The sequence below is a fragment of the Grus americana genome, chromosome 16 (genome assembly GCF_028858705.1).
Source record: "Grus americana isolate bGruAme1 chromosome 16, bGruAme1.mat, whole genome shotgun sequence".
Taxonomy (NCBI): domain Eukaryota; kingdom Metazoa; phylum Chordata; class Aves; order Gruiformes; family Gruidae; genus Grus; species Grus americana.
Genome location: NC_072867.1, coordinates 17,322,116 through 17,339,226, shown reverse-complemented (window position 1 = coordinate 17,339,226; position 17,111 = coordinate 17,322,116). Strand labels below are relative to the sequence as shown.

Below are 17,111 nucleotides of genomic sequence, written 5' to 3'. Positions count from 1 at the left end.
GACATGGCAACTTCTTCCTCCCTGTCTCCAGCATTAATCTAAATGCCAAAACGCAGACCTTGTGGAATGCAGCGGCGCTGCGGAGAGCACCAGCCTCTAATTCCATATGGCACGGAAATATCCCCCAGGTAGCGCTTCACAGACACCCAGCGCTGTCTCGCAGCTTGTAGGTTAATGCCGCCAGCTTGGCTGCTTATTCGTGCCGGTGTTAGGCCATATTGAGGAGCTGCTGGGTTGGGCTGCCTGAGGTGAGCAGAGAGCCCGGGGAGAGGGGAACGCAGAGATGCTCCTGACGCTGGGCTGGAAATTGTTTATTGAAAGGAAAGGATCATATTGCACTCAATTTTTGCTGAGTTTATCTTGGTTTTTATCAGATTACACACGAGATAACTCATCAATATTGTGATCCTGCTGACACGTAAGTGAGCCGCTGCATAATTCATGGCTGCTGCAGGGCTCCGGCAATGGGAGGCACATATTTAATTAGACACTTCACCATTTCACTCTTCTGGAAGCAGCCCCAGGATCGCACCCGTGGAGGTGGATGCTGCGGTGGCCCTGCCTTGCGCAGCCCCCGGCCGCCTTGCAGAAGCCATGCTGGCGCTGTCCCTGGCGTCCCAGCTCGGGGGCAGAGGCCGTGTCGTGGCTTCATGGTGCAGCACTTTCCAGGGACACGCGACAGCGTAGCCCTCTGGGTGGCACGGTCCGTGGCAGGGTGGGGGACCACATCGCCCACTGCAGAGCAGTTCAGCCTGCGGTGTCCTTGGAGGACCCCCGGCTTCAGGAATGATGTGGAGGCTGCAGTGGAAGCGCAAGTGTCCCCAGGCCACGCTGCCCTTGGGATGACCTTGTAGGGGCCTGTTGCACTTCACCTCTGTGCCCTGGTCAGCAGCTGATGCCTGGCCCGCCCCAGCTTTCTGCAGGAGAAAACTCCACGTGCCCATCAGTGAAATGTGCTGCTGCTGCCAGGGCCGGTCGGCAGCGGGTCCCTTGCACCAACAGTGCTGAGCTCAGAGCAGAGTCGTTAAATAACACTGTAATAGGCAGAAATGCAAAGAAAACTTAGTAATGGCCTGTTAATTTTTTAATGCCTGTATTGAGTAAGAGTCAAAGTAACTAATTCCCTTCCCTGTGCAGAACAGTTCAATAAATGAGCTTTACAAAGTTCAGAGCTGATCAGGGTAACAGAGCTTTGATTCCTGTGCTTCGCGTTAGGGTACAGACAACTTGTGCAGCGTTTCCCTCCCTTGGGCAATAGTTCTAGTGATGGAGTTAAAGGAATATTATTGCCTGTTTCTTCTTCAGTGCCGACTGTCCTCTGCTCTCGTGAGGCTGCATCACAGCCCAGCTAGAGAGTGCTGCTCCAGAAAGCAGGCTGTTGGGTTTACTTACAAAGCAGGCTTCCTGCTTGTGGGTCGGTCTGTCTGTCTGCTGGCTGTCCATCTGTCCTCGCGGTGTCCGTCACCGGTATTGCCAAGAGTGTGAGTTAGAAAGCTCGGTTCTGCTTCCACAGACCTGAGATGCTCCAGTGAATGGAGATCGTGCTGGTGGTGGGAGAGGAATAAGTGTGTTGCCTTCTGCATGGCAACATGTGTGACAGCCATGTTTTGACCTATGGAGAAAGACGCTCAAAGTAGGGCAATACGTTGAGAGTGGTGATATATACGGTCCGTGCCATATGTTTATGTCAGTGGTGACATCTCGCAGGCCTCCGTTTCCAAGCGTGGGTGAGTTGACAGGAGGCTGACAGCAGCCGGGCACCCAGGGTGGGATTTGGGCGGGTGAGCGCTGAGCTGCATCGCCAGGTCAAAACATGCCTGGCTGATCCAGCCCATGGGCCCATCTCCATGGGATGCAAAACCTGGGAACCGACGAATGCCGTGGGTCTGTCCTGCCACCACCAAGCTCAGGGTCTGAGCCCTTGGTCCTGGGGAGGGGAAGATGTCCTGGCAGAGACGAGGGGTTGTCCCTCTCGGGTGCCCTTTGGAGAACACTTTAAACCAGGGTGATGAGATGAGGGCTGTAGCATTTCCTCCCACGCTTGTCAGCTGTAACGTTTAACTCTGAGAGTCCACGTTATCCATAAAAACACCCAGTCCTTTGTCAGTCTGTTCAAGTTCTGATCTCAACACCTTCCTGCAGCAGTGAAGTCCAGAGGTGAATTACATGTTTATGGAGAAATCTTCCTTAAGGGTCCTGAATTTCTCACTCTGGTCTTGCCCATCATCTCTTCCATCTTGGGCTTCAGGACAGGGACAGCGGTCACCCCTGCCCTCCCCTCTCGAGGCTGCCCCTGGTTTGGTATGATCATTGTCATACCCCTGCTCATAATCTCTTCTCACGGTGAGCAGCGGCCAGAGGGGTGACGTGTTGTGTTCACGGGGGTTTGGCGCTGGACCCCTCCGCAGCGCTGGCCTTTTGTCTGGCTGCGTTCAAGGCAGCGTGTGTCTCCCTTTCTCTCACAGGCTGTTTGAAAATGTATCGGGGATAGTGAGAATTTTTTTTCCATTTTTGTGGTGCTTCCCTCCATTAATTTCCTGGTTGTAGTACATTACTCATGGATAATTAAGAGTGAGCTATTAATACAACATTTAATATTCAAGTGCAGCGAAGAGGAGAGAACAATAAGTCAAGGAATCATATACTACAAGACGTTTTGGTTTAGTGATCGAATTTTTTTTGCTGGCTTTGGCTATCAGAGCATAGTGCTGCTTCCATTTAAGTATGGTCCTGAGAACTTCATTTATTGATAGAATACAAATAGGACATTAAATCAGGGGAAGTGAATTTGAATTGCTGGCCATATATACAATTATGAATGGGATTGGCTACTTCTACCTAGTGTATCTTAAGTTAGGAGAATTATGTTAGGGACTGCTAAAGTGAGCTTAGAGTATCTTAAAATTAATGAGATCGAAGTCTGTCTAGGAAAAAAAAATAATGCTAAAATGCAGCTCTTGCATTAGGGATGAAAAAATTGCTGTAGAGAGGTGGTCATGCTTTGTCCAGATGGAGAGACGCAGGGCGGGTAGGCTGTGTACCAGCATCAAACACACACGTCTTGGCCTTAGGTGCTTCTCCTTGCCCCGCCGTCCTCACGTACGGATGAATCGCCCAGCAGCAATAGAGAGGAGAGGGAAGCTTTGGCTGTGCCTGGCTGGGAGGGGTGGCCATGGCACAGCCCATCGCTGGGTTTCCTCCCTGCCTGGTTCTCCCGGCTGCTCCCAGCACTGCACACGCGCCCTGAGCGACCGACCCACGCGTCTGCAGAGCCCCGATACGGTGTGGGAGGGTTACTGGGGAGCGTCCTCCTGCCTGTGGATTTGAGTGGCCTGTACGGTGCTTTCTGGGGCGGGTTTTCAGATGGCCACATCTTTGTAGGGATGCGCTGAAGCATTTTGGACCAGCCACAGACAGAGACTACGTTGCTTTCTCCTTGTGCCATGGGTCTGGGTGTACTTTGGAGGTGAGGACGGAGGTTTGGGTCCACGAGCACACTCGTCTGAAACACACAGATGTGGCAGTGGCAGCACGCGCCTGGCTGGAGGTCCCTGCTCCCTGGGCAGGGGCTTGCCTGGGCTCCCGGCCAGAACCAGGGCACGAGGGGTGGGCGCAGAGCTGCGGCCCCACGGTGGAGTGGGGAGGTGCGATCCCCCAGCACCACACATCCCAGCCGGGGTGGCCTTGGTAGGGCAGCCAGAGCACTGGCACTGCGGTGGGAGGCAGCTCTGCCAAGCTGCACCGGGAGCTCTCCGGAGACAGAGCGCGTAAAGATGTCACGAGTCAAGCACATGTAAAGGTTGCCATTTACAAGCAAGTAATTGCAAGAGTTACCACACAGCTGTCTCTGAGACAGCGCAGGATATTGTTATTTATATCCCCACGTTCGCAGGCTGCTCAAACGCGCGCAGTGCTGCCGCTGCCAGCGAGCACCACCTTGTTACCGTACCTGGCCTCGCCGCCAGCGGGGCAGCTGCCTTCTTCCTGCGGTGAGAGGGGCTCTGCTGCCGGATGAGGGGGGCTTGCCAGTCACCCGTGCGCTGAATTACACTGTCCGGATTTTGCACACACTCGCGTCCCAACACGGGGCTTCCTCTAGCCGTGCCAGATGCACCTGATCACACACACGTGGACGCACGACCACCATGCTCATGTAAATACCTGCGCATTATTTTGTTTGATGAGCTGAATAATTGGTTGTTTACAGATGGGAAAGGGTAAGTGGGCTTCTGACCTTTATTCATGTTTATAGTTAATAATGATCCTGCTAACTACGCCCATTTCTTTAAGGGGACCGTTCTCTCCTACAGACAGTCTCTGCGCTCTCTGAATCCTGAATACAAACTCCCTACTCTCTGTAGGGAGAGAAAAAAAGACTGACTGATCCCAACCGTTCCGAAATAGGGAATGTAATTAAACATAGGCGCTGTATTGATTCCCAATTAAGCAGCAACAAAACAAATTATTTCCTAGTATAATAAAAATGTTGTCAGAGTGTTGACAGTATTCGGCCACAAAGCTTTCCTGAGTCCATTGTGTGTGCACATATATAAGCGTCATATAAATAGCTGCATTTTTCAGTGAGGAACCTTCGGTAGAGCTGCCTGTTGTAAAACTGCATTTGCATCTTCGGACATCAGAGACTGCTCAGGGATTGGGAAGTGGCCACTTCCAGCAGTGACTGCTCACCGGCGTGCCCCATCCAGCGGAGCGGGTCCAGCGCAGGAGCCGTGGCCAAGCGGGGCTCCGGGACACTGGTGTCCAAAGGCTGTCCTGCACTGGGGGCACAACGGATGCCTGGCCTTGGGTGAGCCCTGGGGGTGAGACCGGGATCCTCAGAGGTGTTTTATGTGCAGTGTCAGCATTTAAAACAAGTCCAGCATTTAAACCAGCCTGGACTTGAATAGCCAATAGATCCTGTGCTGGTGGACCCGGTGGTGCTGGGGTGGAGCAGTGCCCGTGGGGCTGCAGCCCACTGCCCGTCACTGGGTCGCTGCCTGTCCTGCCTGCCCTGCCCAGGCACCGTTACGCCTGCTCTGGGAGCTGCAGGTTTGGGGTTCCCCCTCAGCCCGACCCACTGCCGGGGGCTGTGCTGCTCTCGGCTTTTCTGCCTTTTGGTGGTCCATGGCCAGCCGTTGCCAGGCGCGGGAGCAGAGCAGCCCTGCGCGGCATTGCGGTGGGTGAGCTGCAGGTGAAGCCTGCCAGGGGAACCCTTCCGCTGGGGATCAGAACGCCTTTGGCTGTGAAACCTCCCGGCTTCGGGGTGACACGAACAAATGCAGAAGAGATTTTGGATTGCCTGTGAGGAGGTGGCTCCATCGTGCGAGGGGTCTCCTCTGGACAGGAATTTACAGATTCACATGTTCACAGATTGGTAGAGGCTGGAAGGGACCTCTGGAGATCAGTCCAACCCCCTGCTAGAGCAGGATCACCCAGAGCAGGTTGCACAGGATGGCGTCCAGGCGGGTTTGGAATCTCTCCAGAGAAGGAGACTCCACAACCTCCCTGGGCAGCCTGTCCCAGGGCTCGGTCAACCGCAGAGGGAAGAAGTTTCCCTGCCTGTGTTCCAGTTTGTGCCCGTTGCCCCTTGTCCTGTCACTGGGCACCACAGAGAAGAGTCTGGCCCTTTCCTCTAGACACCCACCCTTCGGATATTGATAAGCATTGATCAGATCCCCTCTCAATCTTCTCTTCTCCAGGCTAAACAGCCCCAGCTCTCTCAGCCTTTCTTCATACAAGAGGAATCCTCTTACGTGGTCTGTGGTGGGTCCTGTCTGCTGGGGTTTGAATTTGCCCCGGCACGTGGCAGCCCTTTGGTACACTGCGGGGGGAGCAGCGATTCGCCCTGGTGCCAGCGTGCGGAGGGGACCACAGGGTTGGCCAGTAACATGAGTTGTCCTTCAACGCCGGTTTTGCCCTGCGCTCGCTTGGCTGTTCACTGGGAGAGGGACTGGCTCTCTCTGGTGTGCGAGAGTGGAAAAATACCACTAACCCTAACGTGATCTGCCCTGCGCACCGTGCCTTGGGAGTGCTCGGCAGCTGCTGCGGCGTTCCTGACTTTGGGACGCGCGTGTGTTTTCTGGGAAGAGCAGTGTCACTTTGTGTAGCTTCTCCATTTCTGTAGGCTGGAGCAGAACGTGAGTGTGACTGAGTGTGCGTGAGTGTGCGAGCGTGAAGCAGAGAGCAGGGATCTGGGGGAGGGGAAGGTTTCAGCAAACGTTTCCTTACCAAAACAGCCCTGACCTTTGCAGGGCTGAGCTGTCTGATGCAACAGGCTGAACCTTTCCAGACTCCAGCTCCAACCTGAAACGCTTCGGAGCAAAATTGACGGCCACTGCATCGGCCCCAGTGTTTACATCCAGCGCTTGCCCGGCCACTGCCAGAGAATGGGAAGAGGGGTCTAAAAGCCCAGAGTGGGGGCCGCAGTCTGTTTTTCTCCTGTGTAGCCCAGATCGGTGTCACTGATGCCCGTGAGGGCTGGGTGCTGTGCCACGGGCAGTTGTGCTCTCTTGCACCCTTCGTTTGGGGAGCAGCGTGAGCAGGTGTGGAGGAAGGGCCGTGCAGGGCCGGGGCACGGGAGGTGGCCAAGTCGTGCGCTCCGGAGCCGCAGGCGCTGGTTTGGAGGGATGGGTGGAGGTTTTCGTTTTGACTGTAGGCGAGAGAGTCAGCCTTTCCACGCCGGGGACTCAAACCCCCCGTTCATCGAAACCAAGCGGGAGTTTATTTGTCGGCACCTACGGTGCGTGGGCGGGAGGCATGGTGCTCCGGGGATCGGCACCGAGAGGGGTCGTCGCTGCCTGGCTCTCCAGCAAACCAGCTGTTAGTTACAGAGATGCTGTTGTTTCTGTGTCCTGCGGTGAATAAAATTAAACAACTCTTTATTTCTGAATGACAGCCCAGGGACTGCACTTCTGCTCTGGCTCGGTGTGAAGTGGCTTCATCCCAGCGCGGGTCCTCTGGGGCCTGAAGCCCTCGATTCATTAGTTGTCAGGCTTGTAGGTGGATTCTGCATTAGGCCTTTAATTTAGTGTATTGCCATGGGCTACTGACCACATGACACTGCTCAAATGTGAGCAAATCTAACGAGGATCCGGGACTGCTCTTTAATTTGGTGAGAATAACAGAGTGAGCAGGGGCCCAGAGAGTGTTAATCATGAAGGAAAACTAGCTGAAACCAGGTCAGCTGGTGCTGGTTCTCAGCGCGACGCGATGGAGAGGGAGTGCTCCGCCTGCATCGGGAAGCACCGTGGCCCCAAACAGCCGGTGGCAGCAGCATCAAGCCATCTTCACTGCCCCTTTTCCTCTCCCTCCAGCTGGGTGCTGCAGCTCGCACACCCCAGGGGAGCCAGGGTCCCAGCAGGGCTGCGCTTAGGCCCCCAGCTTCGGGCAGTGCCATGGGGTCTGTCCATCCCCTCGCGTCATCGGTGCCCGAGGGAAGGGGAAGGTGAGGCTCCCTGGCTATGGAAGCGCCAGGCGTCTGCTGTCCTTCTGGGGAGCCAGTGGCAAAGCTCCCACCCACCCGTGCCTTGGTCCTGCGTGCAGTCGCTTGGCACAAAGGCCCCAGAGCCGCTTGCCCCTTGCGTTGAGCAGCATCCAGTCCCCATGGTTAGATTTGTTTCATACAATAAACAAATTCACGCTGCTCTCCTGCTGGCTGTTCCTGGATGGAGCCAACTCCCCTCGGCATGCATCACGCAGATTTATTACGTTATATTGGAGTGGTGCCTGAGCTTGGCTGGTTTCTTTAAATCTTCTTTTTTGGAGAGGGGTAGGCTTTGGGAGAGGGGGCACAGAAATCCTCTGTAGTAATTCCTGTTGACTGCAGTGACCAGCGAGGCAGAACTGATCAACTGCAGGCTTCCCTGCTGCTGAACTCTGCCAACAAAGTGCTTACATCTGCTTTTACACTAATGGGAACTTTATGGACTGTTGTGTCCCCCCCAGGAGCAAATTCCAACAAGGTCAGAATCCAGAAAGTTGCCACTTGACACCGGCCGTGAAGCCCTGAGCCAGCCAGAGGAGGCCAGGTTGCACCGAGGACCTTCTGGGGCAGGAGATCGAACGCTGTCGTGTGCAACTGATAGCCTGGAGGCCTCCCAAACGCCGCTGCTGCCACCCCACTTCTCGGCTGCACATCCCCCTCTGTCCCCGGGGCACGTTGCCGGAGGAGCCGTGCAGGTAGACGTCGTGTCGACCGAGGCGCTGAGTTGTGCCGCGTAGCAAACAGGGAGATGCAATGAGAGGCTGGTCTCCGGCAGCGCCCCGCGTTTTGGGAGACTCTGGGCCACATTCACCATTAGCGTGGCCTTACTTGTGCCGCTCATGTGCGTGGCACCCAGTGCTGTGACAGTGATGTAGGCACTCTGTACAGATGCTTAAATACGGATTTGGAGCCGTGAGTGTGGGCAGCAAGCCATCGTGTTGTGGCTGAGCAGAGCTGTCCGGAGGCAGGGTACGGCACAGCCGAGCCGGGTCACAGCCTGGCTCGCCGGCTCCGTTTGCTGCCGTGGCAGAGTCCTGCTCCGGGTCCACACTGCAGATCGCTCGTCCTCAGGCAGAGCTCTCTGGAGCAACCCTCGCTCACGCTGCGTGTTCATGTCAATGGGGACTCTGCTCCGGGAGCAGCTGCTCAATGCAGAGAAGAGACGGGTGCCACGCACGTGTGCCTTGCACCATGGGGTGCACGTGGGGGTTTGCCCCAACTGCTATGGGTAATTGGTGATACAGGAAAGTGGCGACAGAGCTGCGGAAGGTGTTTGGTGGAAGAGCCATTGGCAGCCCTGGCCTTTGGAGGCGTGGGGGCCTTATGGCACTAGAAATCTGCCTTCCTCTGGGCTCCTTGCTGTACGACGTGAGCTGTGCTGTCTGAAGGCAGGTGTGGACACCTTTGCACGTGGTGTCTGGGAGCAAGGGCTGGCTGCAGCAGGGGCACGGCAGAGCCAGCGAGCAGACGACCAGTTATCTCCTCCACCGCACACGGGTGGGCTCCCGGGGGGCTCCTGGGGATGGTGCTTGTGCTGTGCAAACAGGGCTGCCTGCTCTGAAGCAGTGCTGCTCCTGCTGCCACGTCCGTGCCTGGGCTTGGCTGTGTAGCTCTCGGTGCACGGCTGTGCTGCCCGCCGGCGAGTGGGCGTGCTGTGTGCAGAGAGCACAAGTGGTGTGTTGTGAGTGTGCTGGGTACTGAAATTGTGAAATGATTGCTTTGAGGGCGTGTATTTTCCTGAATTTAATGAATGACCATTCCACATTTTTGTTTATTAAGGTGATTAATACTTTAATTTGTGTGGAAGAGAGTTTGCAGAAACATAACTTGCTTCTACACAAGAGTTACTGTTCATTTTTCAGGAAATATAATCAGTCCAGACAAGGCCTGCTGAATTGTGGCCTGCTTTGGCAGCCCGAGTGTGAAAGATTATGGACAGTCTCCGATTAGCTGTCTCTTTTTTAATCTAACGTTGCAGGGCCCTAATTGCTTTGACTTTCACTAAAGAGAAGATGGTTTCTGTAAGGGCGTCCCACGGGGCTGTGCTCTGTCAGTGCGGCCGCTGGCCCCGGGCATGGCAGTCGGGGTTGGGTCGCAGCCTGCCCTGGTTACCTGCTGTTGCACATCCCATATTGCTCTCCTGGGATGTTGGTTGGGTTTTGTGCTACGTAGGGTGCTGGTGGACCCAACTTCTCGTTGCTCCTTGCCTGAACAGGGACCAGACGGTATTAAGGGACTTCTGTCTGCATCCTGCCCCGTGGGGCACTTGCTGATGTTCACTGTGTGCCGTCCATCCGGTGCAAGGCGTGGAGCCTGGGCCGTCTTTGCTGTTGAGCGCAGGAGCATGCACGCAGTAGTGTCTCCATAGCCCAATATCTGGGCAGAGCAGGCAGATCTTTAGCCTACGGTGTTGTTTTTGTGATGCTTGGACTCCTCCTGGGTGAGAAGGGGTTAATGAGGGATCCCGCTGCCTGCCGCAGAGCTCGGTGGTGTGCGATGGGTCTGTGTTAGACCAGCCCTGTGCTGGAGAGGCTTTGCCTGGGGAGAAGGGCAGCTCGACTCTGCTGTGAGGGACACTGGATGTGTCCTGGCACCCAGCTGGCTCCTGATGTGGGGCCTCGTAGAGACGTCTTGCTCTGAAACAGCCGTGCCAATGCCACGGCCACTCGAGCGTGAACCTGGCCTGCACCCGTTAGACATCTCAGCTCTGTTTCCCCTGCAGTGGTGAGTGAAGAGCGTAAGGAACTTGCAGCATTAGGAGAGGGGTGAACGTGGGGCAGGACCAGGTATCTGCCTGCGCCAGTGGGGCTGCACCACAGCACGACTCCCTCCATGCTGCACCACATCTCCGCGATATGGGACCTCTGGGGCTGGCACCAAACCCGCCAGGCCTTGGAGAGTTGCCACAACCTCACCCTGTTGAGCACCCACTGGTCTCGGGGACCCTGCCCTGGCCACCCCCCCCCCCCCAAGCCACCTCTGTGCCCAGGGCAGCAGAGACGGACCCCCTCTGAAGCGGAGGATTTTGGTGTTTGGGAAAGGGGCATCCTTGCAGAGTCTTTCAGCCGCCTTGCGCAGGCACGCTGTCCTCCAGTAGCTCGGCGAGTCTATCCTGTGCTGCTCCTGCAGACCGCTGCCCCGGAGTCATGCCGGAGCACGGGGCCATCCAGCTGCTCTGGCCACTGCGGGGTGGTGAGCAATCGCGAGCATGGTGCCTCTTCTCCTTCCTTCACCTTGCTCGAAGCTCTGTCTGGTCCTAGCTCTTTGAAACAAACCCCATGCCATCCTCCAGGTCCCCTGTGGCACAGGGATGGCCGGGATGAATGCTCCTGTGTGTGATGGCGGGGGAGGACAGGGAGGCAATGGTCAGGAATGAAAGAGGCTGTGGAAGGGGGTGGCAGCAGGGAGGTGGGGGTCTGTCCTACCCGGCACCCTGAGAGGGCTCCCTGGGGAGACGGCCCAGGGCATCGCTCCTGCTCCCACCGCCTGGGCGCAGGGGCTGCCTTTGTCCCGTGTCGAACACAGCTCCGGTACGCAGACCGCCGCGCTCTGGACCCCTGGCCGCGGGAGGGGATGGGCAGCTTCCCGCTCCCTGTAGCTGGAGACGTGACCGCTGTGTCGCAGCTGGCGGGAAGGGGCTCTGCTCTCTGCCTGGTGCTGGGGGAGCCGAGTGCTTTGGGTGGTGATGACCTGGCGAGGCCAAACACTGGCTGTGCCAGCCTGGCTCCCTGTCCCCTCCCTGCTGCCACTGCAGTTTGCTGCGACCGCTGCCTCTAAACAAACTAAAAGGCGATTTCAGAGCAGGCAGCAGTGAATGAATTCTGTTTTTCTCAAGCATTTAGTGTTGCTTTCAGTTTGCTTTGATGATGTCTTCTCACAACTAGTGTAAACAGACTGCGCAACGGGGAGCACTCACATGTGTACAAGAAGCTGCACATGAAAGACAGAGGCATCTTGAAAGCCATAATAACGCTCTGAGTGCCAGTTAAAGGATTTGTCAGGAAGAGCACTTTACAGATAGAAAGAACTTATTAACTAGTGTGACTAACAGCTTGCAAGGTTTAATTGATGTGTGTTTGTTGTCCCTTTACATCTCTCCTCCTCGTCTTCCTCTTGGCACTGATTCCAGCAGTTGCTGGAGCAAGAGCAGCAGCCCCTAAGCTGCCTGAATAGGTACCAGGAATAAAAGCAAGGCCAAGCCCTGCCCCGAGTGCCCCTGGTCTTGGACTGCAGTCGGGGATGCAGCAGCCCTGGGAGCTCGTCCCTGCTGTCCGGTTCCCCCTTTAGGAACTGAGGCTGGGCTTATTTTCTTGCTCTGGGTTCTGTTATTCCTCCCTAAGTGATGCTGAGTTTTTGAAGATAAAGCTTTTCAATGCATGAATAGTATGGATAATTAATGTTTCTGCCAGACAGACTACTCATTGCAAGATTGATTGACTATTAAGGTCATAACGCAGAAGCCACCCACACGAAACAAACAGGCTAATGTTAGACTTCAGCTTAAGCCGAGAGTTGGTCAGCTGTCCACGGTCACAGTGGGGGCTTCCAGTCATCTGTCAACAAGTGATTGATTGATGTGGACACCTTCCAATCTTATTCTGATTATTCTCAGCAGCTTGCCTGGTGGCCATTTTTCAGGAGTTGGCAGCACTCAGACCTCCAAGACTCAATGTGATGACTGCATGGGGGTTAACCCTTTCCTTTGATCTGAAACGTCTTTGTTATGGGCAGCAGCCGCAGTGCATGAGGGAAGGATGGTGTTTGTGAGCCCTGATTACGGCATACACTGGGAAACTCCCAGACATCACACACGGGAACGATGCTTTGACTTTCAGACATTTCTAATTGACTTGGCCCCAGTAAAGCTGTGAGCAGGAATCTGCAGAGAATCCATCTGGACCAGAGCAGATACAGCTTTGTCACCTGGCGTCTTTATCACGCTGTCTTTTGTGGGCAGTTTAATGTGCCACAGAATAAACCGGGTGCATCAAGGCCCCAGCAGCAGAAAGGCAAATTCTAATAACTTGGGTAGGAGAGAGTTCGGTATTCAGAGGGAAGGAAAACAGGGATTCGGATGTACTTGTTCTCGTGCAAGCAACAATGAGTTAAAGAGGGCTCTGCTGTTTTTAAGGATAGCTCCTGGTTCAGTGCTTTGAATTCACTAGGAGAAATTTGTTGCCTCAATGCTTTCTGTATGTGCACACGAAGATGACTTAAATATATCTCTCTGTAGTATTTTATGTACATGTTATACTTGGTGTGTGCCCACACACGTGCCAGTGGGAAAGTGAAATTATAATTATGTATGCTATATAGTGTACGTTTACAGTATATAAACATGTTCTAGAGTTCTTTTGCTTGCAGGATTTCCATTTCCTTGTACGTTTTTCAGCAGTTTTAGTTTAACTGTTTTGGAGGGCCCTCTTGCCTGGCTTGTTCACCTTACTGTGCACATTCCATCCATGGTTTTAGCATTCATAATATCCCCTAAAAAGCCTGCCACGGGGAAACGTCAAGAGCCCTTTCTCCTTCAAGAGTTAGGTCTTTATGTAACTCAAGTGCATCATTGCATTTTTATGGTGCAATCCAAGTGTTGTAACGTAGTAGAGCTGGCACAGAGCTGTTGTGCACAAGATTGCGACAGGAGAGCTGTGCTAAACCGCTCTGGGTGCTGGCGCGTTGGCGTGCACACGTTAAGATCCCAGCACGGCCCGGAGGCCCTTGGCGAGCCCCTAGCAATGGGCTGCAGTCTGGTGTGTTCCCATGGACGGTGCTGCAGCAGGCCCTGATCCAGGACCCCTTAACGTCAGCCTCTCTCCTGACCGGGCAGGGACAGGGTCTGAGGCCAAACGGAGCCGCTGGGAGCTGGGTGTCCGTAACTGGGACATTAGGAGTTTTGCTAATCCCATCTGCTCTCCATCCCTTGCAGGTGGCGATTCGTCCCAGAGCCACGCAGACGCCTGCTCGGACAGTGCCCCCACACAGCACCATGCTGGCCTTGGTGCCGACTGTCTCCGGGACTCCAAGGACCATCTTCTCCTGCATGGCTGGGCAGCTTCCCACTCGGAGCTGCTGCACTGGGCAGGCTCCCTGGCAGCGGCACTGACCTGCACCTAAGTGAGCACCGTGCCCCGCGCCCGGTAGATCTGGTAGGCTCCCAGCGGGAGGCAGGATGGACACAAGTTTCAGCCGGTCTTTGCCCACAGGCAGATGCACCACGGTCATGCTGGTGGAGAGAGTGAGGTGGGGTGTATATAGGTTTGTGGGGGTGTGCTGGGGGCTGGTACCGCTTTGGGAGGGCTAACTTAATTGCATGAATGCCACCAGCCAGCTGCTTTCACAGAGACTGCCTCCCAAAGGTGTTTTCTGGAGTGAGGGTGCGGAGCATAGGACTCAGCTCTGGCTGGAGATGCTGACCAGCCCCTCCTGCGGCAAGGACCCTCTCCTCAGCCACAGAGGGGATGCAGCTGGGGCAGCAGCAGCAAAGGTCTTGCTAGGCACAGCTCCCCCTCCTGCTCAGCTTCCGGGGGAGCAGTGCGCTGGGGTCGATGAGACAGATAGCTGCCCGGGCAAGATCCAGCATGTAGGTGCTGCAAATCCATCCCCGTGCGACTCCCCGAGAAAGGCCAGGCAGGGGCTTCTCCCCAGCCCTGCATCAACCCCTTCGCCAGAGAGCAGGGCTGCACTGGGGGGGGGGGAATGGAGTGACCTGTACTGTGTAAACTGAAACAGGGGACTGAAAGGCCACGTGCCCGCTGCAGAGTTTTTCCAGGGCACAACAGAGCCATGTGCAGGGCTTCAGCCCTCTCATCCAGGGCTCCGAGGGCTGTTGGTCTCAGTGCATGAAAGAGCAAGAATTTGTCTCCAGGGCTTTCGCACCAACATCATGGCCTACCCCTCTCCTCCTCATGCACTCCACGTTCTGCTTGTGTGTTTAGTTCCTGCTTGGCTGGGCGAAGAGACCCTTGTGGACCAGGGCAAGGTGTCTGATAGTAAGAAAATGAGTCCACCAGAAGCACGTGGGTTAGTTTTGTCCATGGAGTTGTATCATGAATTGCATATCTGCCCTCAGGAGTCCTTCCCTCCTGGGCCTTAGCCAAGGGGCACCATCTCTTGATGCAGCACAAGCTCTTGGGCATTTTCAGTAAAAGCTCTCTGCCATCATTGGTCTTCACATCCATGGGATGCAAAGTGTTCTGGGATTGCCACAAAGTGCAGTGGAAGTGCAGGAGTTGATGAATCGGTTCCCATGAGAGGCTGTAGAGCTGCTCTTCTAGTTTTTGTCGAGCAGAAAGTGGCTTGTTTGGGCATAGTCATGCCATGGAGCAGTGGTAAGGCTGGGAGAACCCAGCCTAGGTCCTTCATCCCTAGCAGCCTGTGTCCTTTGGATGTTGAGCATCAGCCAAGGAGGGATGCTGCCCAGTGCTTTTCCACTGACTGCAAGTGGCAGAGTTGAAAGGCACCAGCACTGCTTGCTGACAGCTCCAGCTCAACAGGGTGCATGGGATTTCCCTGGGGCAGCCCCAAATGATGGACCCAGAGCAGGGCTGGTGTGCTAACCCCGGGACATGTGGAGCAAACCTTCACTGTGCTCTGGAAAGGGGGTACCAGAGTATCTCCTGCAACTCATTACGTAGAAGAGCAAGATACTATATAGTTATTTCTCCCTGTCCGATCTCTAACATGCCACTGTAGTAATTAAGATGGTTTTGTGTATGAGAGCCCCTAAGCTTCTCATTAGGCCACATCAATCTAACAAAGAGTTTAAATGACTGTGGGAAACAAAGTGGTCACCTGCCGTAACAGAAACCCCGTGGCCGTGCTGGTTTCCTTCCTGCCACGGCTGTTCCGTTGTCCCTCTGCTGTGCCCAGCTCATCCCCAGCTCCAGGGTGCTGCCTCGCTCCCAATCCTGCACTGGCCGGGGCCCCGCAGTGCGTGGTCCTGGGGCCCTTGGCCAAGCTGGCAGGGTCGGTCAGTGTGGGTCCAGTGGCAGCAGGGTGGCCTTGGGGCCCCTCTTGTGATGCCCCACTTGCCGTTCCTTGGCCTGGTGTCTCCCGTGGGTTGGCCATCTCACCTGGGCTGCCTGCACTGTGCACAGAGCTGCGCTAGCGTCTGGCCCCCAGCCCTGGTCCTCCTGCCTGGTGCGGAGTGGCATCCAGATGCCCGCCGAGCAGCCCACTGGGCAGAACCTCCACCGCGCTGAGTGGAAGATGTGATAGCCTGCGAGCTGGCAGCCGTGCTGATGTGGACAAGGGCTGGGAGCGAGCAACTGGTGGTGCTTGCCTTCTCCACCAGCGGCCGCAAGCCTTGGTGTCGCTGCGGTGTGAGCCCAGCCAGCGTGGCCTCAGGGCTCCTCCTGAGGCAGCATTGGTATAATAACACTGATGAAAAGCTGATTAATCCTTGTAAGGGAGCCGCAATAGCTTCCCTCTAGAACTGAAGAGATTACCACTGATTTGTCATCCTGATTGTTTCAAAGAGAGGTGCAATTAGTTGCTCTAATTTAGCTTCGCTTCTCACTGAGTGGCATGACAACTGAGACGTAATCAGTAGATCTGCACGCGATGGCAGCCAGCGATGGGTGCAGCTGTGCCCGCCACCATTTCACGTGCGGAGGATGGCCGCCAAAATGGTGGAACATCACGTGCTTGTGTTCGAGGGGCAAAGTCCCCTCGGTGCCACGTGGCTGCAGGGCAGCGGAGCAGACCCGGCTGGCAGTGCCGACCTGCGCAGCAGGTGGGTGTTTATTTTTGCAGCCCGCTGAGGGAGGCGGTGGGGGAATGCTGCAGGAATAGCGACCCGCTCCGAGCCATGCTGATGGAGCTGGGGCTTGGTGGGGTCCTGCTGGGTCTGAATGGGGCTCTCGCAGGTGCTGGTTGTTCAGGAGGCTCTTGGGAGGACAGAGCGAGTGCCTGAGACCCCCATGGCGGTGATAGGTTCCATTGGATGTGGCGTGGCATTACACTTAGTTCTATTAAAAAAGAAAGGTGGAAGGAAATCGTGCTCTTCTTCCTTTGCCTCCCCCAGCCATTGTCCCTGTTCTTTGCCAGGTGCACTAAAATCAATACCAGGCTCAGGGGTGGGTATTTCGCTTGAGGCTTCCCCCTTTCTGAGGGCTGTCTTTGCTGTGGAAAAGGTGCAAAGCTGCTGTGGAAAATGAAGAGCTTGTGGCGTGTTCCTCCTCAGCAGGCGCAGCCCTCCAGCTCCCTGCTCTGGGTCAGCAGCCAACCTCCCTCTGGGGAGAGAGGGGGGAACACTTGGTATTTCAAAATGTGTCCGTTTTCAGTGAAACAATTCACATAAAAATTCAATTCAAAATGAACAAAATAAAAACGCTTTAAAAACAAAACCTGCCTGTGGCTATTTCTTGGTTGAAGCTCTTGGTTTTTTGGGTTTTTTTGTTTTTTTTTCCACAGGAAGGCATTTTGGTTTTGGAGTGAGCTGGCCATGCTTGCCAGGGAGGGTCTTTGCGGGGCGGCTTCAACCAGCTCTGCGCACTGGCCACCGGCAGCCCGTGCCCCTCGGCCCCCGGCCAAGCGCTGCGCAGCTGCTCGGCTCATGTTCCCCAGCCACGGCCCGGCCCGGCACGGCGCTCCCCGTGTCACTGCAAGGTCGTGCTTTTCCCTG

General features: G+C 55.4%; 1 protein-coding gene across 1 annotated transcript in view; it reads left to right on the top strand.

Annotated features, from left to right (window-relative positions):
- MN1 (MN1 proto-oncogene, transcriptional regulator) overlaps window positions 1–16,817 on the top strand; it is a 112,469-nt gene extending 95,652 nt beyond the window's left edge. Inside the window, exon 2 of the mRNA XM_054844263.1 lies at window positions 13,413–16,817. Within this exon, the coding sequence (XP_054700238.1) occupies window positions 13,413–13,600 (188 nt within the window). The 3' untranslated portion in view covers window positions 13,601–16,817. The remainder of the gene's footprint in view (window positions 1–13,412) is intronic.
- The last annotated feature ends 294 nt before the right edge of the window (window positions 16,818–17,111 follow it).